Source organism: Pholis gunnellus (assembly GCF_910591455.1).
Source record: "Pholis gunnellus genome assembly, chromosome: 12".
In the NCBI taxonomy this organism is placed as follows: Eukaryota; Metazoa; Chordata; class Actinopteri; order Perciformes; family Pholidae; genus Pholis; species Pholis gunnellus.
In genome coordinates this window covers 17,769,247-17,795,050 of record NC_136539.1, presented here as the reverse complement: position 1 = coordinate 17,795,050, position 25,804 = coordinate 17,769,247, and the positions used below count along the sequence as shown (strand labels likewise).

At 41.9% G+C, this 25,804-nt stretch overlaps 1 protein-coding gene across 1 annotated transcript in view; it reads right to left on the bottom strand.

Annotated features, from left to right (window-relative positions):
• The window catches only part of thsd7ba (thrombospondin, type I, domain containing 7Ba), a gene marked incomplete at both ends in the record, with an annotated part of 112,231 nt that overhangs the window by 69,794 nt on the left and 16,633 nt on the right, over positions 1–25,804 (bottom strand). The window contains 4 exons of the mRNA XM_079170856.1: positions 2,821–2,979; positions 13,053–13,222; positions 14,073–14,321; positions 15,995–16,838. Coding sequence (XP_079026982.1) covers positions 2,821–2,979; positions 13,053–13,222; positions 14,073–14,321; positions 15,995–16,838 — 1,422 coding nt within the window. The remainder of the gene's footprint in view (positions 1–2,820; positions 2,980–13,052; positions 13,223–14,072; positions 14,322–15,994; positions 16,839–25,804) is intronic.

The window sequence follows — 25,804 nt, the reverse complement described above, 5'->3', positions numbered from 1 at the left end:
TTTCCTCTGAGGCATTTGGCAATGACAAATCAGGTGGTGCATTTGTATACATTTGTATTCCCTGTGCATACAGTGTTCCTAAAATACATATTTATATAAAAAATGTTTATAGAAAAATGATGATGAGATCTGTAAGAGGGTATAACATAAAGTGAATAATAAATGGTTCTACATATGCGATTGGCAAATTTTCCAATAACATGATAATAATTTTGACACGAGCATTATCATTAAGCCAATTACCCAATCCATGACAAAATTGCACCATAATTTGATTCACTCTAAAACATTGATTCTCTCAGAGCTGGGTTTTTCATAAAACATTGATTCCTTCATGAAAAGGTTCTTACTGAGTGGACACCTCACACTCGAAATCTACAGTCATTATCAAATACTGAGCTCTACAAATGTTCTTGTGGAAGAAAAATGGTTTGAAATGCGTTTTCCAGGCTCCAGCACCTCCTCCAGTAACTCCAGTAAAGTAAACTTCAGCAGCTGCAGCTTTTCCTTTTTTTAACCATTCTCATTTTACCGTAGCTTGGCAGAAAGGTTTCACAGTCTTTCCCTCTACAGGTGGAACTGCATTGCCCACTGTATAAATTACCTCCCCAAACCATCTACTGGTGTGAGGCGCCGGTTCAGGAGCCTGATCCGAACGGTGTTCCCAGAGTGGGCTCTCGAAGAGCAAAGAGACTGTAGATCGATTGCAGTATTGCCCAGAGCACTTACTGCTGCTCACTTCCAAACCACAAAAAACAATTTGGCGTGGGCATGCCCCCGTGGATATTAATAATTGAAAGGTTTCTTGGTCATGCCAGGTTTATTTCAGGGAAACAAGGGCCACCCAGTGATTCTCAGCGCACTGTTGCTCAGGAAAAAAAAAAAAACTCCCTCCAGCTGCATGACTAGTAGAGGCATTACTAAAATTATATTCACTAACCTCCCGTGATCAATTAATTTCCCCACATAGCTGCAGAATGTGATAGGCCGAGATAACGTGAAAAAAATGTGAAAAGCACATAAAGTGACTGCGAGGCAATTTCAATTTGTAATTTTCTGGAGAGTAAAGCCTGGGCTGCAGGAGCATCTTTGCTGGTTGGCTCTTCTACCTGAACACCGGGATCCCGCGGGCCCATTGGATTGTAGTTTATTCTGGTGTTGTGGAACATAAAGGCTAAGTGTAAATTCAATAGGCGCAAGAAATTCTCTGCAGCTCAAGGACCACTAGCAACACGGATCATAACAACACCCTGCCACTCAATAACTGCTCATTGTTTCGCAGGAAACAGGGCTCACTGCGAGCCCTATTCTATTGGTTTCATATTCTATCTACTGGGGGCTGGGGATCTTTATGAAAGCCATCAAAAGACGCCGTGCCACCAGAGAGCCCTGTGCGGAACAGCAGATGCTGTGTTTTCCGCTCCTTGAAATATATTAATGACACTGTCTGTGAGACGAGTCGGCTCATTTCATAGAGACCCAGTGTTGGAGAGTGTGGGCACTGACCTGAACAATCCACACTTCAGTGGCTCCCCGGGGGGCTTTCATGCACATTTACTCATGACAGGGATGAGGTCACGCTGCCCTTTTAGCACAGCACTAACACACTAACAGCTCCTCCACTGACTGACACACACACACACACACACACACACAACGTGTAGCCTCGCTAAAGCAGACGGATATGACACACGCTCACCTGTGGAAAAAGACAAGAACATTCAGACAGCACGAGTGTGCGGAATACTTGAGCACATCCCTTTGTAAACACACACACACACACACACACACACTCACACAGACAGGATGCATCTTATCTGCTGTAACTCCTTTCACCCGCCCAGGGACTAAGAGCTGAACTACAGGTGTGCTCTCTTTCTGTCTTGCGTCCGCTGCGGTTCCTCTCAGCCAGCCGCTTATCAACAAACAATTTACAACCCAAACATATATACTGCCTCCGTCTCCTGCTCTGACAACATTGCTCTCTTGCACTGTCATCTGCTCTCTTAGCCCCCATGAGCCACAATCTCTCTCTCTCTCTCTCTCTCTCCATCTCTCTCTCTCTCTCCATCTCTCTGTCTCAGTTTCCTCACTCTCAATGTTGCCAAAGCACCACACAATCTATTGTTTGGACATTAAAACATGCTAATTATATTAAACAAGGTTAGTGGAAAGCCCCTTGTTGACCATATTGAAGGTACTCAGCTCTTAGGCAACAATTGCTATTAACGGCTGATTGTAAATGTACTGCATGGTTAAAGTGTCTGCAGTAGAGCTAAACAGTTAATTGTTTTTGACTGAGTGCTTATGATTTCACCACTGGCCCATCTGTGCAATTATCAGTTACAATTTGAAATCATATCAGCTTGTTAGCGAGCGATGCATAATATCTTTTGGATGGCCTGTGTCCATCCCTCTGTCTGTCCATCTGTCAAACATGATTCTGAGAGACCAGTATTCTGCTGTTGAAGACAGTTGGAGGAATGATGCATCTTGGAACATATTTTTGGCATATAAAAATGACACCCTGATCTCCTTTTTTTTTTCTTCTTTTTTTTTTTAAGATTGTTACGTCTAGTTACAACAGCAATCGTGCGTTATCGTGACTAGTAGCAGTGGTCTCGCTGTGGGGGCACCTGTTGCTTGAAGGCGACGTGTGCAAAGCTTACATCGTCATCAATACTGAGGAAATTATTCTCAGAAAACAAGTTCTGTACATGACGGCACGCTGTCGGCAACGACATGAGACTACACGTGGCTCTGCAAGTCGTTCAAAAGCTAAAGCGTGTTCACTCTCATATTCAATTTACTCCATCATACCTTTCTTCCCCTGTGGTTCTTTGCAGTTGTCATGTAGGCAGGCACCCCAGGGTGACCACTGGGAGAGCAGGCAGTGGTGCTGGCAAGGGATGGAGCATTGCTGGACCGCCAAGGGGGGCTCTTCACCAGCGCACAACCTGGCATTCACAGGCCTGGAGACTGAACAAACAAAGGAACAAGGATATAGCAGACTTAACACAGGCAGCGGGGGAGTGTATGTGTATGTGTGTGCTTGTATGCGTGTCTGTGTGTGTGATAACTGTCAAGTAATATGGGTGGAATTGGAAAGCAAACGGAATTATGTGCTTGATGTTGTGAAGAGATTGATGAAGATGTAGAAGCATCACAGTCATCGGATTGAAAAGCATGGATGTAGATTTGTTCTGACTGTGAGGACAGGAGGGTATTTAATGGTAAAAGGCTACAGTTTATATTGTTGTACACTGGGGTGAGAAGCAGGGTAGATTTATATATAACAAAGAAAGCAAAAGAACGAACAGAGGGAAAATTGCTCTTCTCATCTCATGTGTAGCTCAGGAGAATATTAAATAGAGGGCAACAACCAGCTTAGGGAGTAAACAGGAGCTGAACAGGGAGATGTTAAGGCAAGCTCCTATAACCAATGTATGGCTGGTATCATTTGGATATCAACAACCTGTAATGGGCTCTGATATTAGTCTCTCACAAAACGAGAGGTTTTTTTTGCTTTTCCACAACACAGGGATTCACTCAATCTAATACTCCATTTTGCTGCACCTCCGCACATCATTGAGTGGCAAATTTCCATTTAAATGAGAGCCCAAAGAGAAAGTCACTAAATGTCCATCATTAGGGCCCGAGCCGCCGACAACGTCGGGCCGGCGAAGGCCCTATTGAGTTTGTAAGGGGTATTATTATTAGGGCCCGAGCCGCCGACAACGTCGGGCCGGCGAAGGCCCTATTGAGTTTCTAAGGGTTCTTATTATTATGATTCTTATATTTGTGGGGAATGAGCTAGTAGGGGCACTTGCCATGCATGAAAACTCACCAAATTTGCACACCTCTCAGGTCTGGTGGAGAAACTCTGCTGCGCAAGGTTGCATACTTGTGTGTAAAAAAATGGCTCTCTAGCGCCCCCTACAAGGCGGGCCGGCCACGCCCCTCGGCCAGTTTGTCCGATTGACTTGAAATTCGACACACATGTCCGAATCCGCTAGATCTAAAAAAAAGCCTCTCAGACCCCGAAACTGCGCCTGGAAAAATTTTCCGCCATCTTGAATTTAGTGTAAAACACATCTTTGCGAACTCCTCCCACACGCTGGCTCCGATTGCTACCAAATTTTCTGTGGATCATTATTGGATGTAGATCACTCAGATTTATCAAAAGCTTTTTGATATCTATTTGCGTTGAGAAGATATGGACCAATGAACTTCTTAGGGGCGTGGCTTAATATCAATTCACATAACTTCTCAACCCATTGTCGAAAATTCACGAAACTTTCAGCATATGTGCACATCGCATACCGCAACATACCCTGAGACTTTTGTTGCATTCAACCAATAGGGGGCGCTACAGTAAACCCGCAAAGTTGTGTTTTTTGGCACTTTTCGCATTTTGCAGCCTTCGTATTTTAACGAACTCCTCCTAGAGCATTTATGCGATCGACTTCATATTTGTTCAGGGTGCTCTTAAGACCTTTGTGATTAAAAATTATTAAAAGCTAGCGCTTTCGTCGAAGAACCTTGACGTGGCGTGGCGGCCATTTTGCATCATTTTTCTGAAAAATCAAGTTGTTATAACTCCAAGGTACATAATCCAATCCACACAAAACTTCTTGTGCATGATGCCACTTCAAGCCTGAACATACTTAAATTGAAAAAAATGAAATAACTCATAGCGCCACCTACTGGCTGAAGGAAATGTCATATTTTATACGTTTCTTTATTCCTCCTAGCCAGATGACCCGATTAGTCTCAAAATCAGTAAGGATAGTCTTAGGACATTGATGAAGAGCCATCATAAGTATTGTGTGTTTTCGTTGAACGCTGTTGCCGTGGCGACGCATCGTTCGCCATGCAAAATTGAAGTTCTTATAACTCCAAGGTACATTATCCAATTTGCACAAAACTTCTTGTGCATGATGCCACTTCAAGCCTGAACATACCTGATTTGAAAAAATTCAAAAAACTCATAGCGCCACCTACTGGCTGAAGGAAATATGATTCAGTAGGTTAGGATACTCAGAAATACCTAAAACTTTGCACATGTGTCAAAGGCATCGGAGGAAATATGTGGTATGATTTTTGGCCTTGTTTGTTTTAAATTGCCTCTGTAGCGCCCCCTACAATATTTCAAAAGAGCAGCCCCGGCGCTACGTTTGAGATACATGTACGAAACTTGGTAGGCACATGTATCCTGTGAAGACTTAAAAATAAGTCTCTTGGCACCATGCTCTAAAACCTACCGAAGTCGGCCATTTTGATTTTGGTGTCATTTTTCCATAGCATAGTAGGTTAGGATGCTCAAAAATTCATGGCACTTTGCACATGTGTCAAAGGCATCGGAAGAAATATGTGGTACGATTTTTGGCCTTGTCCGTTTTAAATTGCCTCTGTAGCGCCCCCTACAATATTTCAAAAGAGCAGCCCCGGCGCTACGTTTGAGCTACACGTACGAAACTCGGTAGGCGCGCGTATCCTGCGGAGACTTAAAAATAAGTCTCTTGGCACCGTGCTCTAAAACCTACCAGAAGTCGGCCATTTTGATTTCGGTGTCATTTTTCCTCAGCATAGTACTATTTGCAAAGCATCGTTTCCGGCATCGGGCGGTCCCACGCGGGATCGACGACGTCTCGCTCGCGGACGCGCAGTCCAGCGGTCGCGGACGTTCTCCCACGCGCAGGCCGGAGTCCGCCGCAAGCCCCGACGCGCAAGGGAGGCGAGGGCCCGTTCATCACTGCTCGCAGTTTTAATTATGATTCTTATATTTGTGGGGAATGAGCTAGTAGGGGCACTTGCCATGCATGAAAACTCACCAAATTTGCACACCTCTCAGGTCTGGTGGAGAAACTCTGCTGCGCAAGGTTGCATACTTGTGTGTAAAAAAATGGCTCTCTAGCGCCCCCTACAAGGCGGGCCGGCCACGCCCCTCGGCCAGTTTGTCCGATTGACTTGAAATTCGACACACATGTCCGAATCCGCTAGATCTAAAAAAAAGCCTCTCAGACCCCGAAACTGCGCCTGGAAAAATTTTCCGCCATCTTGAATTTAGTGTAAAACACATCTTTGCGAACTCCTCCCACACGCTGGCTCCGATTGCTACCAAATTTTCTGTGGATCATTATTGGATGTAGATCACTCAGATTTATCAAAAGCTTTTTGATATCTATTTGCGTTGAGAAGATATGGACCAATGAACTTCTTAGGGGCGTGGCTTAATATCAATTCACATAACTTCTCAACCCATTGTCGAAAATTCACGAAACTTTCAGCATATGTGCACATCGCATACCGCAACATACCCTGAGATTTTTGTTGCATTCAACCAATAGGGGGCGCTACAGTAAACCCGCAAAGTTGTGTTTTTTGGCACTTTTCGCATTTTGCAGCCTTCGTATTTTAACGAACTCCTCCTAGAGCATTTATGCGATCGACTTCATATTTGTTCAGGGTGCTCTTAAGACCTTTGTGATTAAAAATTATTAAAAGCTAGCGCTTTCGTCGAAGAACCTTGACGTGGCGTGGCGGCCATTTTGCATCATTTTTCTGAAAAATCAAGTTGTTATAACTCCAAGGTACATAATCCAATCCACACAAAACTTCTTGTGCATGATGCCACTTCAAGCTTGAACATACTTAAATTGAAAAAAATGAAATAACTCATAGCGCCACCTACTGGCTGAAGGAAATGTCATATTTTATACGTTTCTTTATTCCTCCTAGCCAGATGACCCGATTAGTCTCAAAATCAGTAAGGATAGTCTTAGGACATTGATGAAGAGCCATCATAAGTATTGTGTGTTTTCGTTGAACGCTGTTGCCGTGGCGACGCATCGTTCGCCATGCAAAATTGAAGTTGTTATAACTCAAAGGTACATTATCCAATTTGCACAAAACTTCTTGTGCATGATGCCACTTCAAGCTTGAACATACCTGATTTGAAAAAATTCAAAAAACTCATAGCGCCACCTACTGGCTAAAGGAAATTTGTTTCAGTAGGTTAGGATGCTCAAAAAATCATGGTACTTTGCACAAGTGTCAAAGGCATCGGAAGAAATATATGGAATGATTTTTGGCCTTATCCGTTTTAAATTGCCTCTGTAGCGCCCCCTACAATATTTCAAAAGAGCAGCCCCGGCGCTACGTTTGAGCTACACGTACGAAACTGGGTAGGCGCACGTATCCTGCGGAGACTTAAAAATAAGTCTCTTGGCACCGTGCTCTAAAACCTACCAGAAGTCGGCCATTTTGATTTCGGTGTCATTTTTCCTCAGCATAGTACTATTTGCAAAGCATCGTTTCCGGCATCGGGCGGTCCCACGCGGGATCGACGACGTCTCGCTCGCGGACGCGCCGTCCCGCGGTCGCGGACGTTCTCCGACGCGCAGGCCGGAGTCCGCCGCCGGCCCCGACGCGCAAGGGAGGCGAGGGCCCGTTCATCACTGCTCGCAGTTTTAATTCTGATTCTTATTTTTGTAGGGAATGAGCTAGTAGGGGCACTTGCCATGCATGAAAACTCACCAAATTTGGACACCGCTCAGGTGTGGTGGAGAAACTCTGCTGCGCAAGGTTGCATACTTGTGTGTAAAAAAATGGCTCTCTAGCGCCCCCTACAAAGCGGACCGGCCACGCCCCTCGGCCAGTTTGTCCGATTGACTTGAAATTCAACACACATGTCCTAATCCACTAGATCTAAAAAAAAGCCTCTCAGACCCCGAAAATGCGCATACTTAAATTTTCCGCCATTTTGAATTTAGTGAAAAACACATCTTTGCGAACTCCTCCTACACGCTGGCTCCGATTGCTACCAAAATTGCTGTGGATCATAATTGGATGTAGATCACTCAGATTTATCAAAAGCGTTTTGATATCTCTTTGCGTTGAGAAGATATGGACCAATGAACTTCCTAAGGGCGTGGCTTAATATCAATACACATTACTTCTCAACCCATTGTCGAAAATTCACGAAACTTTCAGCATATGTGCCCATCGCATACCGCAACATACCCTGAGATTTTTGTTGCATTCAACCAATAGGGGGCGCTACAGTAAACCCGCAAAGTTGTGTTTTTTGGCACTTTTCGCATTTTGCAGCCTTCGTATTTTAACGAACTCCTCCTAGAGCATTTATGCGATCGACTTCATATTTGTTCAGGGTGCTCTTAAGACCTTTGTGATTAAAAATTATTAAAAGCTAGCGCTTTCGTCGAAGAACCTTGACGTGGCGTGGCGGCCATTTTGCATCATTTTTCTGAAAAATCAAGTTGTTATAACTCTAAGGTACATTAACCAATCCACACAAAACTTCTTGTGCATGAAGCCTCTTCAAGCATGAACACACACAAATTAAAAAAATTTCGATAACTCATAGCGCCACCTACTGGCTGAAGGCAATGTTTTTTTTTAGACTTTCATTTATTCCTCCTAGCCACGTGACCCGATTAGTCTCAAATTGTGCTAGGATGGCCTTAAGACATTGATGAAGATTTGCCATAAGTATTGTGAGTTTTCGTTGAACGCTGTTGCCGTGGCGACGCATCGTTCGCCATGCAAAATTGAAGTTGTTATAACTCCAAGGTACATTATCCAATTTGCACAAAACTTCTTGTGCATGATGCCACTTGAAGCCTGAACATACCTGATTTGAAAAAATTCAAAAAACTCATAGCGCCACCTACTGGCTGAAGGAAATATGGTTCAGTAGGTTAGGATGCTCAGAAATTCATGGAACTTTGCACATGTGTCAAAGGCATCAGAAGAAGTATGTGGTATGAGTTTTGGCCTTGTCCGTTTTAAATTGCCTCTGTAGCGCCCCCTACAATATTTCAAAAGAGCAGCCCCGGCGCTACGTTTGAGCTACACGTACGAAACTTGGTAGGCGCGCGTATCCCGTGGAGACTTAAAAATAAGTCTCATGGCACCATGCTCTAAAACCTACCAAAGTCGGCCATTTTGATTTTGGTGTCATTTTTCCATAGCATAGTACGTCAGGATGCTCAAAAATTCATGGCACTTTGCACATGTGTCAAAGGCATCGGAAGAAATATGTGGTACGATTTTTGGCCTTGTCCGTTTTAAATTGCCTCTGTAGCGCCCCCTACAATATTTCAAAAGAGCAGCCCCGGCGCTACGTTTGAGCTACACGTACGAAACTCGGTAGGCGCGCGTATCCTGCGGAGACTTAAAAATAAGTCTCTTGGCACCGTGCTCTAAAACCTACCAGAAGTCGGCCATTTTGATTTCGGTGTCATTTTTCCTCAGCATAGTACTATTTGCAAAGCATCGTTTCCGGCATCGGGCGGTCCCACGCGGGATCGACGACGTCTCGCTCGCGGACGCGCAGTCCAGCGGTCGCGGACGTTCTCCGACGCGCAGGCCGGAGTCCGCCGCAAGCCCCGACGCGCAAGGGAGGCGAGGGCCCGTTCATCACTGCTCGCAGTTTTAATTCATTTTGTGTTCTTACCAAAAGTAATTTAGATGATGTTTGATCTCCTTTGTAAATAATGAAATGCTTGCATTCATAAAGTGCGTAGTAGACATCTGTCTGATTTGTGATTGTAAATTGTGATTTCTTGTGTTGGTCAATTGCATTACTGGAGCAAATTGTTTTCCACATTACCAGAGCAAGTAGCCCTCCATGTTGCAGCCACATCTGTTTGCATTAACTAACGCTCTGCGGGTCAAGTCAAGCTGCGGCCATGCACACAGGGCTGCGGCTCAGCGGACGGATCGGCTATCCTTGATCCAAGAGGTGGGAGTTCAATCCCCATTTCCTACTGTCTGCATGTCAAAGTGTCCCTGAGCAATAATCTGGTGATGTATTGATCTTTGTCCCGCAAAACCATAGGTTCATAAGAGTGCTATTCTATTTCCACCATATTTGCTGTCCAAACACACCTCTGATAACATTTCTCTGAACACATCTGGTGAGCAACTGCCAAAACACCTCAGCTATGGACTCATGGACTCGGTACTAAGGAAAATATGAATGAGGCAAAACTTATTATTTAAAAATGTGTTATGTTAATAGGCAGGAAACAGAGTGATTTGCAAAAGAGGAACTTAAAGTTGAAAGTGATTAAAAACTACCCACTGTGCTTAATTAAAAAAGATAAATGAAATACTTGATATGCATGTTGTTGCTTTTTGTTTCTTCTAACGATTAATTTTATTGGAATCAAACAAATCATTGTATAATTTTTGCCATTTGAAGTTCCGAAACACTAAGCAACACTGAGGTGATTCTGGCTTTGTCGAATTTCTATTCATATTCATTTATTTACCGAGAGTAATTCACAAAAACCTGGTTCGCCTTTTAGGTTGTATCTATAGCACCAAAAAACAAAACTATTATACAACTAAATATACAACTATAGTTCAACTGATATGGTTCAGGGGAGGCTCCGGGTATATCACAATAGATTTAAATAATACAATGATGATCATCAATTCATTATTTACATCCAAAGACAGATATTCTCTAAATTAATCCTGAATATATTCAGTTGATAGTTGCTAAAGAAATAACAAGATTACGACCCTGACCAGACATACACATTTCAGAGTACTATGGCACTCAAAAATATATATTAAATGCACTGTGATCAGTTACAATCCTGCATGTTTCTGTCAATTGCGGGTCAAAGTTGACTGTATACCTTTCCATCTGTCCCTCATGTCATCATAGGAATCAATGAAAAGCAAGAATAAGCTGCAGGCTGGCTACAGTTACCATCTCCACACCGAGCTTATACTGTCAGCACTGCCCTGACAAAAACCACAACATAAAATGTGGCTCCCTCTACTTACAGCCTTCTTTTCTAGCTTCAATTCTTTACATCGACTATCTTCGTTGTCTTCGGCCACCTGTCTAAGTTTAATTACAGCTTGTTAAATCAGCACGATATAACACATTGCATAATAGCATATTACATAATTCATAGCGGGAGGAATGATCGAGTTCCGCTCGAAGTTCAAAGTAAATCAATTCACCCCCTTTAATACCATTACTGATGATAGCGCTATTTTTGATCCGATATGAAAACACATTGCCCTGCAAGTCTGTATCAGCCATGTTTCTCAACCTCATGAAAATGAAAATCCACATTTACTCTTACAATCCAGGCCAGACACAATTACACAGATACTTGTACAATATAATGCAGTCCTTTGTGTGTCCACCCACACATTAAAGTGATATAGTCAGTTACATTTCCCGCACTAACAGCTATGGGAAAAGGAGATAGGATTAAAAAAAAAAAATACTAAAGTAAATATAATTTTTAAACTTTCACTCTGAACAATTTCACTGTTAAATAACAGTAAAATACTGGCAGCAGAGACGTTACCAGAAAACACTGTACTATGCTGATAAATTACAGTTATCTCCTGCTATGGTTAACCGACGGTTAACTGTTAATTTACCTGTGCGTTACAATTATTATTAAATACTGTCACATACTTTTGTAAATTTACAATTTCTTACAGTTTTGGCTTCAATAATGCCTGTTTTTACGTACATTTTGAGATTATTCAGTGTTTGAGTGAAATATCCAAGATGTCTCAATTATAAATCCTGTAAAATCTTGTGGCAAGCTACTTTCTGGTGATGACAACAGCCCACCAGACAGCTGTTGGTCCCCTTCCTGATGAACATGTGCATATGTGCAGGTGCTTTGTTTGGTCTTGGAGCACATAAACTGCGGGGGCGATAGGTAGACAATAATAATTTCTTTGCCTAGAAGTAGTGTTGTTTTTCACAAGTATCTTCTGCCGTGCACTCAAAGAAGGGTATTTTCACAAAGTTGACAAATAGAGATTTGCTCGTTATCTAAAATGGATATTGGGGTTCTCGTATAATAAATATGTCGTACTAAAGGTAAATGTCTCCCTTCTCAAATACATGTAATCATCCTCCATCAACTTTTGGTTTGATTGTAATCCTAAGGATAAATATTTAATAATAATTATCACTAACAATCAATGGTCTCTTTCTAGCACTTTTCAACCTGAGCAGGACAAAGCCATTCACACTGCATCGTATTTGCCCACGCACACGTCGATGCTGGCGATGCTGCTCCGCTCATTGGGGGTAATCTGGTCTTGCTCAATTATTGATTTATTATTTTGAACGTTACTGCATCACAAGGTCACCTGCTTGGCTATAGATTTCATTGACCGGGTACAGTCACTTCTTTGTGTCTCTGCTGGTTCCCCTCCCGGTGATGTCAAGACTCCAGGAAATAGAGGAAATAATCTCCCACACAATCCCCCCGCCATAGATGTGTCAATTTTACATTCCGGTTAAGTACAGATTAAACACAAGAAGTGTAATGTGTTAATTAGTGAGCTTTAGAGGTGCCAGGAGGCAGATTTTGTTATCTTCCACAGGCAAGCAGTTTCCCCCTCAGCTAAATTAACCTGCTGCTGGCTGGACCGTCATTATTATCGTACAGTCATGAAAGTGGTGTTTTTCTTTTTATCTAACTCATCCCAAGTGATCAGCGTCAGTAAGTGAAAAAAATCTTAATTAGAACTGTTATCAATCTGTATTAATGCTGCTATGTGGTTTTCTCTCTCTAACACTAAATAAGTGTAAAAATGTAATATTAATCTGAGGTCAAAATGATTACTGGTGCCGCACGAAAGAGGTCAGTTGAGAACAAAACATTTGAACCTTAGATGTAATATAAGCTATTTCACATGCAGAGTAGTGGGTCCCTGTTGTTTAAAGCATTCACTACAATACAGAGTAGCTCAAGAAAACACTGATTAGAATTGTGATTCTTCTCGTCTACTGCACATTGAACACGATTCTGCTACAGCAACACAGTTTGCTTATGATTTTTTTTTTTGGCCTGCATAACCAACATGATGCTCCGCTGCCAACTTTCACTTTTAATAATTTATGCTCACAGTTTATATCAAAACACACCACTGAGTTTACTTGGAATTTATTCGTGGTGTATCTCTTGAGTCACCATGTGCTTCCAGCGAGCCCTGGGTCAACTGTCATGAAGGCGTTTTTTTCTTACCCTCCTTCCTGTGATGTGGTGCCGAGTGATCAGGGACTTGAACACAGTAGGTCTTCCTGTTCTGGATCCCCCTTCCACACAGCATACTGATGTTAGCCAGCCGCCGGTCCTGCTGGCTCAGTAGGGGGAGGATGCGACATTCGCCCCAGTCAGTGGTCCTCCACACATACCTGGCAGAGCGCACACAGACACGCAAACACAAGTTTGCAACGCAAACAAGCAAACATAATTTAAATGGAGTCTCCGTTTCATATGTCTTGGGAAGTATACAGCAGTATCATGCTGAAAAATGAATGCATTTGAAAAAGGATAAAGCGTCAGCACAGCTGTGACGGTTGTTTTAGAAAAGTCCCACAAAGCAAATTAGCGAGAGCAGTCTGAGCCTCTCTCATATGTCAGGAGGAGAGAAGCATGATTTCCTTTTTTTTTACTTTAAAACTTCTAAACCAATGTTTGGTTTCAACTATGAAAAATGCACTGGTGCAGAAAGCAATAATATCGGAGGAGTTTACCAGAACAACAGCCTGTAGTAATCTATCAAATGCTTAATTTCCGTAATGAGTTTTCCCTAATCATGTAAATCCTCTGCTCTCAGGCACTCCGTGTAGATTTAGCAAATAAAACAAAATCTACCAGCAGGGAAAATAATTCTCTATTGACTACTTTGTTTACTGCATGTAATATTTGCCAAAGCCTTTAACTCAAATTCTCGTCGTTTGTCATCCATGTCCTGTCCTTTGGGTCAGGAACTCCCAACAGTACATTATGTTATTGTAGGTTTCACGAGGAAATTGAGTTAATGCCCCCAAAACTGTAATTAAATCGTGAAATCATGAATATTTGCAACCTCTCGGCTTTCAATCACAATCAATCAGGTGGAAAAGCCTCGAAAAGCAAAATCAAAAATCATTTGATTTGAGACCGAAAATCTGCATCTAGAGATTACCCGTAACAAAGCTGTTGTTTACGAGGATTGCGAGCTCAAAATGAGACGATATACCATCGTTGTTAAGAAACTACCTGGGGCAGTTTAGAAGTAAATCTCCTATGATGTTGCAAGCTTCTTTTTCCTCAAGGGCAGGACATCTGTGCCCCCCTCCAACTGTGATCTGCGTCATGATCCGTGACCTGAGGCGGTAACCGGGGGACAGATCGGTGGATCGGCAGGTCTTAGAGCAGGGACTCCACGATGACCAGTCAGATGTCTGACAGTCTTTGGGCATCACACACGCCTGAAAGGTCAGGGCGGAGTTGTCCTTGGTACATAGACTGTAGATATCGGGAGAAGGAAAAGATGTTAAAGAAGAAAATACTACAAAAATAGAGAAACATATTACACATATTTCATATCTTTGCAACCCCTTCACTGTTTGGAAATAGAGTTGCTATTATATGGGCAGTGGGAGAGCCCGAAGCATGACAGATGGTAGCTGTGGCTGGTATTTAAATAGATTGGTAGACAGATTATATGGGGGGAAATTGACATCAGTTGTAAAACATAGCATCTGCTTGGAGAGCATAGTAGATATCTTGATTTCCTGATAAACAACTTTCCACTTCTACATGACAATAAGTAAGGCTATTACACATCATGTTAACACAGATCTCAGACATACAGTCAGCCTTTACAGAAATAGTACAAAGAGCTGATATGCGCAATTAAAAATATGAAACAAGTGCATTAGACATGCAATTACATTTCCATTGTTTAATTTGGACAATTTGATTAGGTAGGTTATTAAGATGTGAGTACAATGCTCATTTAGGAATTTTACTTTGTAATTAGGCTGTAATTAGAAAAGCAGAATGAGGCAGAAGTCTGGTGGGAAATCCATATTCAAGATCCCCAATCCCACTTCTGAGCAAATACCATGCTAATCAGACACTACTGTTAATGGTCCCTTGACACTTAAGTCATAAAGCCATTGAACCGGCCTTGTTGGGCACAGTAATATGCAAAAATCAAACACACAGCAACATACCCAATTTTAAGCCCCTCATCCAAACGGCATGGGTGAAATATGAAGACATCACATCAAACCTGGCATGATACTAAAGCCGCTGCTTATAGAAGCAACGGCAAACAATGAAAATACATTATTCCAACAGGATATTGTTGATGAGTGATTTCTGATACAATAGCTTCATTGAATGGCAGTCAACAATTGATTTCAACAGTCAGCTAATAGTGTCATTTTACACCAAGTAGATGGTGTTTAAGTCAATATCATTTAAATGCAAAGATTTTCTCTCCCCTTGAAGAGTGAGCACAATATGGAAAGTTGTTTATTTCTGCATGTGTAGGTATGAATGTGTGTGTGTGTGCTTGCTTTTTGTGCAGTAAAATCCATTCTTATCAAATCCAAATACCAGGGTTTGCTCAAACAGCAGGGACAGGTGGGGAGCAGCACTTGACATTTACCATAATAGTGCCTCACGCATGCTAATATAATGCTGAAACAGCAGCTCTCACATAATCTGCCTATAATTGAATAAATAACCACCATCAATAAAAAAACATTTTGTTTCACAGAATTCACCTCCGCATGAGAAAAGTGACCCGCTGGGAACACAAGGAAGGAGGGTGTGTGTGTGTGTGTGTGTGTGTGGGGGGGGGGGGGGGACATTGATCATGTTCTTCTCATGTTTCGATACAATACGAGTGTTGAAGAACCATATAAATTCCATTTTGGACTATTTGCTACAGAGCACATTTAACAAACCTCACCTCGTGCGCTACATCAGTGGAAACCGAGTTTAATGTGGGAAGAATCCAGTTAAAGGTCTGTTCCCTTGACGACCTACAAACCAGCTCTTTTCACAGATCCATCTCTCTTTTTTCTCGGACCTTAAGAAGTGCCCTCTTTTTCAGGTTCATATTTTTTTCTCCATTCTGGCTGTATGAAAAGTGCTGCACCTTACGACACTTGCGAATGGCTTACCTCAACATTGCATTCTTGCCGTCACTTCGTGTGCAGCGGACTTGTCGTGTCTGGTATCCCACCTCCAGTTCCCACGACATGGGGTTCTTGTGCGCATGACGATGCTGGTGGTGGTGGTGGTGAGAAGCTTGTGTGTGCAAAATGACTGTGTTGCTCTCATTGGAGCTGGAGCTGAAGTCCACTGTGGTCCTGCCACTGAACAGGGCATCCTTGTGATGGGGTAGTCGGCACTCGCTCCAGGCCCCTACTTTAAGGCTGTACTGGTACTCGCTCTCCCCAGCAGGGCAGTCGACAAGGCCGGAACAAGTCCTGGTCTCAGTCAAGTTGGGGCAGCTTGCGCCTCCGTACATCGGTGTGGCCAGGACATGTCGTGTCCGATGCTGCAGGCCAGCGCTGCATGTTTTGCTGCAACTGGACCAGGAGGTGAAGTCTGAAACCACACAGTCCTGGGGGCAGGGGATGAGGCATGCCTGCTCCACAGGTGGTTTCTGGGAAAAGAACTCACATATCCTCAAGGTGACTGTGGTGCGGTTTGAAGTGCGCACACAATGGACCTTGCGCCTCTGGATGCCATGCTGTGCTGTAATGCACTCAGCCGTCCTCGGCTTGTGCTCGTTGGAAAAGAAAGGGACAAGAACGCAGCCCCCCCAGTCTGACACCTCCCAGACAAAGAGGTTCTGGTGCCAGTCGCAGACCTTAAAGCAGTGCCGCTGGCTTTCTGGCTTGTCCACGTGCTGACAGTGAGAATGGTGGGTAGTCCAGCCCTCCATGTGGACACACCATATTGTCCTTGTCTGAAGCCCGCCAGAACCACACTCCTCCCCGACACACTGACCCCACTGGCCTGCAACCAAGAGAAGACACATGGAGAGGGCAGTTTCATTAAAACCTGCAGCTTTAAAAATAAATGATTTAAATTGCAGCTATCTGGCATGGTTGCAATCAAGCACAATTCAATGCCATTCACTTAACCTCCGTGATTGCTTTATTCATGAACTTGGGGAAGAATGGAACAAAAGTTTATTTTTTTTAAAGTCATCAAACCACTGGCAGATATCAACATAAAAAATATGAGGTTAGTTTCTCGGTCAAAAAGGACTAGATTCACTTGGACTCTTGATCCCAAACTGAGCAGTGTAGGCTATGCAAGACATGGCCAGCTGGGGTACCGCAGTTGCTCTTTGGTCAGGTGTTATTGTAAGATATGCTGTTCCTTTGCTGTGCTGCAACATTTTGTGATCTCTTTAAATCCAAGTCTTGCTTTTACTATTATTTGTATTCATTTCATGTCAATACAGCTACCGGTTGAACATCTCGTCTACAAAGATGAGGTGTTGCACATGTTTTTATAGATCTTTTGAACAAAGATTATTGGTTTTTATTCAAAACAACCCAAACCAAACAAGACACAACAGTATTTTCCTGTGGTCTACAGAGTTATCTTAATGTGCAATTACCATTGCTTTCATTTAAGACTACAATCAGAACCAGTGTTGAAAGGAATTTCAGCAGTAAAATAATTGTCTGCAAAAGAGAAGAAACTGATAAAACTGCCTTTGTTGAGTAATTATCAGTGTACACCGCAAAAACCCAAAGAGGAGCACAATTTCATTTTCGTATGTTGGTAGATTCGGGAACCGCTAACAACATCGCAGATTAAAAATATCAACTGACAAACGTTCATTTCATACCTCACAAGTTCTGAAAGTTGATTAAAAGTCTATATCTGACAGGTCTCTATGCAAAGATTGAAGTGTCAGAAGAGTGTGCTGGTGAGGCTGATCCATTTGTCACAACAGTTGCGTCAAAAATACACGTTCCTCATAAAACAATGAAGCATCCAGAAATCTCTAATCTCTGCTCCGGTTATATTTGATGTAACAAACTGTGAAGCCTAGATATTGCGGAAAAGAATAATGTGAACATTATCAGTTATATTTGAAGCCGAGGCAACTAAGCAGCCAAGTTAAAGCTGTACGCTCACAAACAAAGTGCAAAAGTCCTGTTCTCACTCGTCATGAGCGAGCTCAGTTCAAATACATTCCCCACACAGTTAAGTTTAGTTTTCCGGTTTACCCCTCATTTCTGAGTGTTAATGTGGTTGATTTCAGCAGCAGGAAATAGAGCCGCACTTGGCAGTCCCTTCTTAGAAACGAAGAAATCAAAGTGTGTGTGATGAAGCACACTGATTTTCCAACTCTGACAAATAGCGGGAAGTAAAAGTACTCTGTGGTCAGAAAGGGAACAAAATTGCTGAGACCTTTTTTTTCCCCCACTGTGAAAACTTGCGTCAGCGTCAAATTGTAGCTTAAAATGTGATACTTTGATGGATTCAAGGCTGACCACACACCACTTTTGATGTGAAGTAGGGAAGTATACACTTTTCACAGCCAAGTCTACAGATGGTGACGATATGTTTCTCATAAAAGTATCACTCACCCATTTGAAAAGAAAAGAAAGCTGACCGTTTCATTTATTCATATGGGGTAAAGAAAAAGGTTTAATATGTAGTCTAAGATGAACAGGCTGGCTGTGGGGAGTTTTCATGAGTGCAGATAATGAATGGATGGATTGCAATAATAGCAAGATTGTCATGTTGGTGTGTATTACATGTTGCATACACACACACACACACACACATTGTCCAGTTCACTCCTTCTCTTGTAAAAATAAAATAGGTGTCAGTCATGTATAGGCAACTCTGTTTCTTTGGTTGCTACAATTCTTTTATAAAGTGGATTTCTCCCACTGGAGACTTGAGATTTGATTTCAATACGTCCTCAAATCTATACCATAAAATGCTATAATATAGTAATAAACGATGTGTTAACATCTGCAGAATATGTAGATTGAGGTGATTAAAGAGGCTAATTCAATTGCATTTTTATGAAATGCTCGATATATTTGTGATTCACGAATCCTAATCCAAAAACAAATTTGTGCCCCATTAAAAAATTCGACCTTTTGTCCTCATTTTCAAAAGAAGTAGAGTAAAATGAGTTTGCTGATATAATGTGGTTATCTATGTCAGTCACATTCACTTCTCACCCAGTCATTTTGCCACATGCTATGAAAGGGATAATTTGATTCATTGCTTCTAATTGGAATTTAATCGATGTAATAATGAGATCCTCCTGCATCCTAAATGGCTTTCGAATGACAACTCACTGAAACTGTTTCATGCCCTTTCGTGCCAGTGAAATCTGTTGTTAACACTTTGTTCCCTGGCCAATCATTGACACAACAACACTGCTTTGAAGCTGCTGCTTTTTGCTTAAGGGAGCAACATTTCAATCTGCTGAACAGTTTCATAGTTCATCGAAGCACATCATTGAGTTTATTCGTCTTGGCTTTGCAATGTTAATGGGGGCTTACAGTGTAACCAACATCATTATGATTATATGATCTTTTTGTCTTACACAACTCAAAAGGATAAGAATACCAAAGTCATTATTACTATTATTATTAATTTACAAAGACATTTTCAAACACCGGAAAGAAGATTGATGATTTGTCCATTGGCTTCATTTCAGAAACTATGTAAGACATCCAGATAAAAATAAAGAGGCGCAGTAATGAGAACATGTCTATCTTTGTCTCACACGGTGCGAAACACATTGAGGGTATTCCAGCAGAAGCATATGTTGTATGTGGTGCAAATGGAAAAATACTCTATATAGGTATCCAAGACATATGTTTGGCATAATCAGCAAAGACATGGACACGTTGATATGTGAACCTACACAAGGCTTGTATTGAACCATTCAAATTGTAGATGTTAGTGTTGCTTTGAACTATTACATTATTTGCCTTTTAAAGGGTGTAGTCATTTAGGCTGTCCCGAGTATTAAAAGGGAGGACAACAACACAATAGTGTAGAGAAAGCCATAACAAATTCATTGGAGACACTGGAATGCAGCAGTCAATAAAAGCGCAGCCGACTGATAGCTAACGAGGAAAAACCCTTCGCTTCATGGGAATAGAGCTCTATTAAAAGATCAAATTTTAGGCACTCAAAGGCAGAAACTATTTGGTTACAATAGACCAATTTAGCAAAAAGCCATTTGTAGCTCTTTTATACAGGCCACATTGAAAATGAACTGCGTACAACATGAGGCCAAACAAAAACAGCTGAAAATAGAACCAGGGGTGAATTCCTATACTCGATCAGAAAACGATTTTTATTGCCATAACCATTTAACTCGTTTTATATCCATGCATTGCCAAAAGTGAAACTTCACCAATAAGTGGGCCCTTTGAACAGCACAATTGTTCAGATTTCCTCTGCAGTATGTGCCATCGTATGTGCATATGTTCGTTCATTAGTTTGTATTTTTCATTGCGTAATTAGGGCGCCTCATGGTGTATTAAACTGAGCTAACATGGTTTCACCTCAGTTTGAATTGATAGCTTGAGCCCCAGCTATAGATGACGTGTGCCAGGCTATTTGTTTACAACCTCAAAGACACTAGCAGCGCTTTGAACAGGAGAGACATGTTGTTTCTGTCAGAAGAGAGGAGAGGATACCCAAGATCACTCAATGCCGTGAAAACATCTACAGTACATATATGAAAACATTTTAATTAGACCCATTAGACGGTGGATATCAGTTGAATTTAACTTCAAAAAGTGTAGTCGTACCCCAACTTCCAACAGTCCAGGTCTACACTGTGACATCCTCAAAGAGACGTTCTCAATTAAGTAAAAGCTGACATGGTTTACACCCTGAAATAGACATGAAAAGCCCTCCACAAATAAAAGACGCGAGCAGAAATTCACATACGAGCTTAAAGACCTCCAGTGTTGTGTCAACAACGAGCAGCTAAGAGCACTGCTCTTGCGGTCACTGATAGCACTCTTTCATGATAACCACTCTTTCATCAGCATGGCCACCTTTGCTCAATGCTGCTGTTTCCCCGCTGTGTCACTATATGTGTGCCTGATTTATGGAGGTGTGATTGGGAGCGAATCCGCGGCCAGGGGAGCCAGCTAACACAAGCACTATCTCCTAAGCTCGGAATAATCACTCTCTCGATCTGTCAGCTTCAGCATCTGTCAGCCCCTCAGGAGGAACAAGTCACCCACAGCTCCTTCGTTCCTGACGCACTTAGTCACCTTGCTTACAACCCCGGGGGGGCTCCAGTACCCCTGGGGGCCCCTGCTATATTTACTATTCCATTCACCTCCGGGTATAAGAAAGAAAGTAACTGTGCAAGAGGCTGTGGCGACTCATACAATACAGGAAAAGGCAGGAATTGAACTGAGCCGGCGTGACAGAACATGTCCACTCTTTTGCATCATTGTTCCGTTGAACCCTTAAGTTGGACAAATGATAACAAAGGCTGTACGACAATAACAAGTAACACAACAAAAGCAATCTCCACTCTGCCCCGAAACCAGACAGACGGACGGAGACAAAGAAGAAGCAAACAGCGAAGCAGTAAACTGTCTCTTAAACAGCAGCGTTCCGTCAAGAGAAAACTACACTCACCACTGGTCAATCGTTTGCCTCTCTGGTCTCTTTAATTACATTTGGTGAAAGCATCACTGAGTCAGGTCGGTAAAGTCTTAAGCGATTTCTTGGCGCTTCAGAACTTCATGCCGCCATTTTGAGACTTTTAATGTTCGATGTTTTGTTTTGCTGCTTTGAACTTTAAAGAGCAGCTGGATTTCACACGCCCAAAGATGCTTCTGTAAGCCACGCATTCTGCTTCAATGTGTCACAAAAAGAGAAACTCTATCTCTATTAACAATGTTCAATAATGCTACTTCAACAGCACACCACTTTTGATTCCATGTCATTCGATTCATTTGCTGACTTGCTGCAGTGACACATACGGAGAGCTTTTCTCTATATGCTGCAGTTTTTTTTTTGTGCATTTTCCTCAAAAACATCTGCTGAGTTTACTCACCATCTATCTTCAACTTCTCTGCCCAGGTTTGGATACATGCGTCCTTTGTCACAACACTTTTTAATTAAATGATACCTATGCCGCTGCACCTCATTATGCACAGAGCCGTCCCCCATGCCACTCTTCCATCACTTGTAATTTATGAGCAGCGGGGTGCATCCTCAATTACAACATTCATAAAAAAATTCATATATGCAAAAAAATCATCAGATTATCATCAATCTCTCTCCAGAAGCCCTGAATCGGCTCATTTTGACCAAGTGTTTATGGAGCAGGTTCGAAGACAATTTGCGAAATGAGAGAAAAGGAGTTGAAAATCATCGCCGGGGGACAATTCACGAGCAAATGAAGTGACAAAAACACACTTATCCCCGGCAGCTAAAAATAAAATTTGTGTGACGATAAAAAAGAATGAGCAGCTACTGTGAGAAGTTTGACCTTCCTGCTTGAATATTAATCAAACATTACCATAAATGCTCAATAAGTGAATGCATTATAGTATTTGTGTTTTTATGCTTGACAGGGAGATCCTTACTGCAGCTTGCATTATCCAGAGGAAAAGCATCCAATGCACTTCAATATCCCAAACTAATGAATAACCTACCTTGGGGCTGCAATACTCTACACATGGCCCCAGAGGGCTTTTTGGTGTAATTTAGTATTCAGCCTTTCAGCACTAGTGCCAGACATACAGTACTTGAATGCCTAATCGCTAACTGAATGGCGAGCAGTATAAACAAGACAACACTAACACATGTTGTGCCCATTGAGTTACGCAATCCCCATTTAGGGCAATCAATAACTAACCAAATAAACACAACGCAACCCTCTTTTCAGCCACAAAAGTGTCATTTTAAAATGCCAAAGTGCAGCAATAAGACTCTTTTCCTTCCATCAACGCGAGTCTGATCTGTGGCGTCCGAAATATTATGTGTGATAAACGGACAGACAAAGAAACACAGACTTGGACTGATCCAGAGTCTGTAATCTGATTCCATGTATGACGGTTCAAAGAGCCGGTCTCACACTCTGTAAAGCATGATGCAAGGCCTTCAAGCTCCTCTGCTCTGATTTAACTCAAATCCATAATGCGGTGAGTAGCAAAGACGATCATATTAATACCGGCATGAAGGCTTCTAAGTGCCGAATCAATAATCTTTAGTCAGTATTAGTATGACATACCACCACCATATACAATATGATGAATGCAGGAAGGTAAAAAGACGAGATTTTAGTTCTTGTCAGGTACCAAGGATGACTGACTTTGCACTAATAGCAATTACAAACAATACAAAAACATGAAGACAGTATCACATAATTAACGTATATCCCACATTTTGAAATATTTATGTTTAGATGTTTTTATGTAAAAACTACTAATTGTAAAATGAATATAAATGTGTTGTTAAGGCATAGGTTTGAGGCCAAGTGCACACCTTTGGCCAGTGAAACCTTGGCTGGTAGCTCTGGAAGCTTAACCTGTAAATATGACTGCATGAACACAGATGAAGAACAATCTTGACTTTCTTATTTTCCTCTCTGCCTGATATACAGTATCCTGTTTCCGGATCATTGCGTGAGTCACATTTCTCTGTGTTTATCCTCTTTATATGCTAACCTGCCCACAGCAGTGGGCTGTCAGAGTTTCAAATGGGTTATGTTGCAAATACAAGCTCCTTTCTGTTAAATCAAGACAAAATCTATGGATTGAAGTTTTGTGAAGGTTCTAATTTTGTTAGTTTTGCAAAAATAAACAGTGTGGGGGGGGGGAAGTTGACACAGTAGACACAGCTTCACTACTAATAGTAGTTGCTTCAAATACATAGTTCAAGAACTTGTTAAAAACGTGTCTGATTGCTCCTGTAGGCTCATGTTATTAACTGAAAGATATCATCTCCAAAACTGAAACAGGTGGATAAATGATATTACATTTTGTGTCATGTCATGTCAGCACGGCAGGGCAGGGGACCAGTTTTTTATTCTCATGTTCAATAATAAATCCCATTCCAGTGATGTTTCGTTTTTTAACTAATCGTGATTGTGCCATCATGTTCTGGTTGAAATCAATGCTGGATTTATTCCACCTGGTATTTAATCTACAAAGCATATATTGTATTTCTTCTAAGATCTCGTTTATACACATAGATTCAACTTTAATTTTAGGCTGGAAAATCCCGACGGAGGTTTCTCTGAGTATCACTGTAAGACATGAAGAATACAGCGGGGACCAGGCAGGCGTGTGCTATACCTCTGCGGTGATCAGAATCTTTTCTTTCCGTGTAATTGCTTGCCTCATGTGGTCTCCTCAAGTCCCTGCAACAGCCTGTGTCGAGGTGACAAGTAATTGGATAGGATGTCATTCACTCTTCACTCTCACCGTCTTCCGTTGACCTGGGATTTCTCTTTCTTAAACACAAGAGTAGAACTAATGGCCAAATCTACAGGTAGCAACCTGAGGAAAGACGCTGGTGGTGTGATATTGCCGATGACGGGGTGCCGTGGGATGAAGGATAGAGATAATGCACCGTTCGTATGATATATCTACTGCTTATTTTGAAAATATCTATTAAAAAAAAAATAATAAAAATAATAATCAAAGTTTCCAGCGGTTGTTTTCTGGGAACTGTTGTAAGGCCTTTTTGGTCGATTGATCATTTATCCATTGACCACCACCAAAAGAATAGATATAAACTACCTACATATTTATTAACACCAGAGGACAAAAAAAAGAGGAGATATGCATTGAAAGGTTTGGATACAACTGAAAAAAAGAACGGGGGAAGAAAAGGACTGCAAGGAGGAACACTCCTCATAAGTGTTTGAGGAGAGCGGTGACAAGGTAGCATTCATGGTTGAACATGAAATTTCATTTGAACACTGAGAGCTGACACGCCACAGAGGTTTCTCTTGAGCTGTTCTCAGAATGAGCAGCAATTCCCAATGTGCTGCTTTTATCTACCAGAACAATGTAAACTAGCAAGTGCGCATACCTCAACAACACAAATAGTGCTTAAAATGACCCACATCAGCATGCGCTTATTTATTGCATCTAGACAACAAAAACGACTTGATTAAGGTCATGGAAAGTAAATCAAATGGATATGCACTAATCAACATTTTTCATCCTAATAATGAAACTTCAAATGAATTAATGGAACACTGCTATTTCTGAAAGCTGTCATTTTATGGTGCAGTCTTTAACCAGATAAATTATTTTTTTCTTTAAATCTCCCACAAAATGGCTTTGGAGCCAAGTTCAGGACCGATTCAATGTGGACCCTGAACCAAGAGGGTTTCTCTGACAGAAGAAGTGATTACCCGAGTTAGGTGGACTGCTGGGTGTAACCTGCAGAGGCTAAATACTTCACTTATCCTCCATCTGTCATTTGAGTTCCCTTTGTCCCTCAGTTATTAATCAGATGCTCGCTCATGTTATGGTCATTTGTGGGAGGTCAAATAAGAAAAGAAAACATTTACCAGTATCGGTGTCACTGATATCAAATGATGTGGCAATAGAAGAAACCACATGAGAGTTCCTGACGGCTTTTCCTTTCCTGATGCCAAAGTCGGCAAAAGCTCAGTGTTGAGCTCCAAGAAACACTTTATCGGGGATCCAAAGAAAGCCATCAGCCACCATGCAACCATACTATCACTTGTTAGAACTGAGTCCATTAGAAATGTGCAGACACCTCCAACTCCATTCCTCTGGGAGACTTAAGGACAGAAAACTACTAAAGTAGTTAGGGAGTTCTGATACTTGGAGGTGAACCTTCCTCAGACCCCTCAGATAACACAAAGCACTCTCCGGCTGGAGTGTGCAAATAAGCCAAAGTCAACTATATGGGAGAGTGTGTCAATCGCTTGAATAATTCTGTTATTCTTGGCTGGTCTGTTGCTC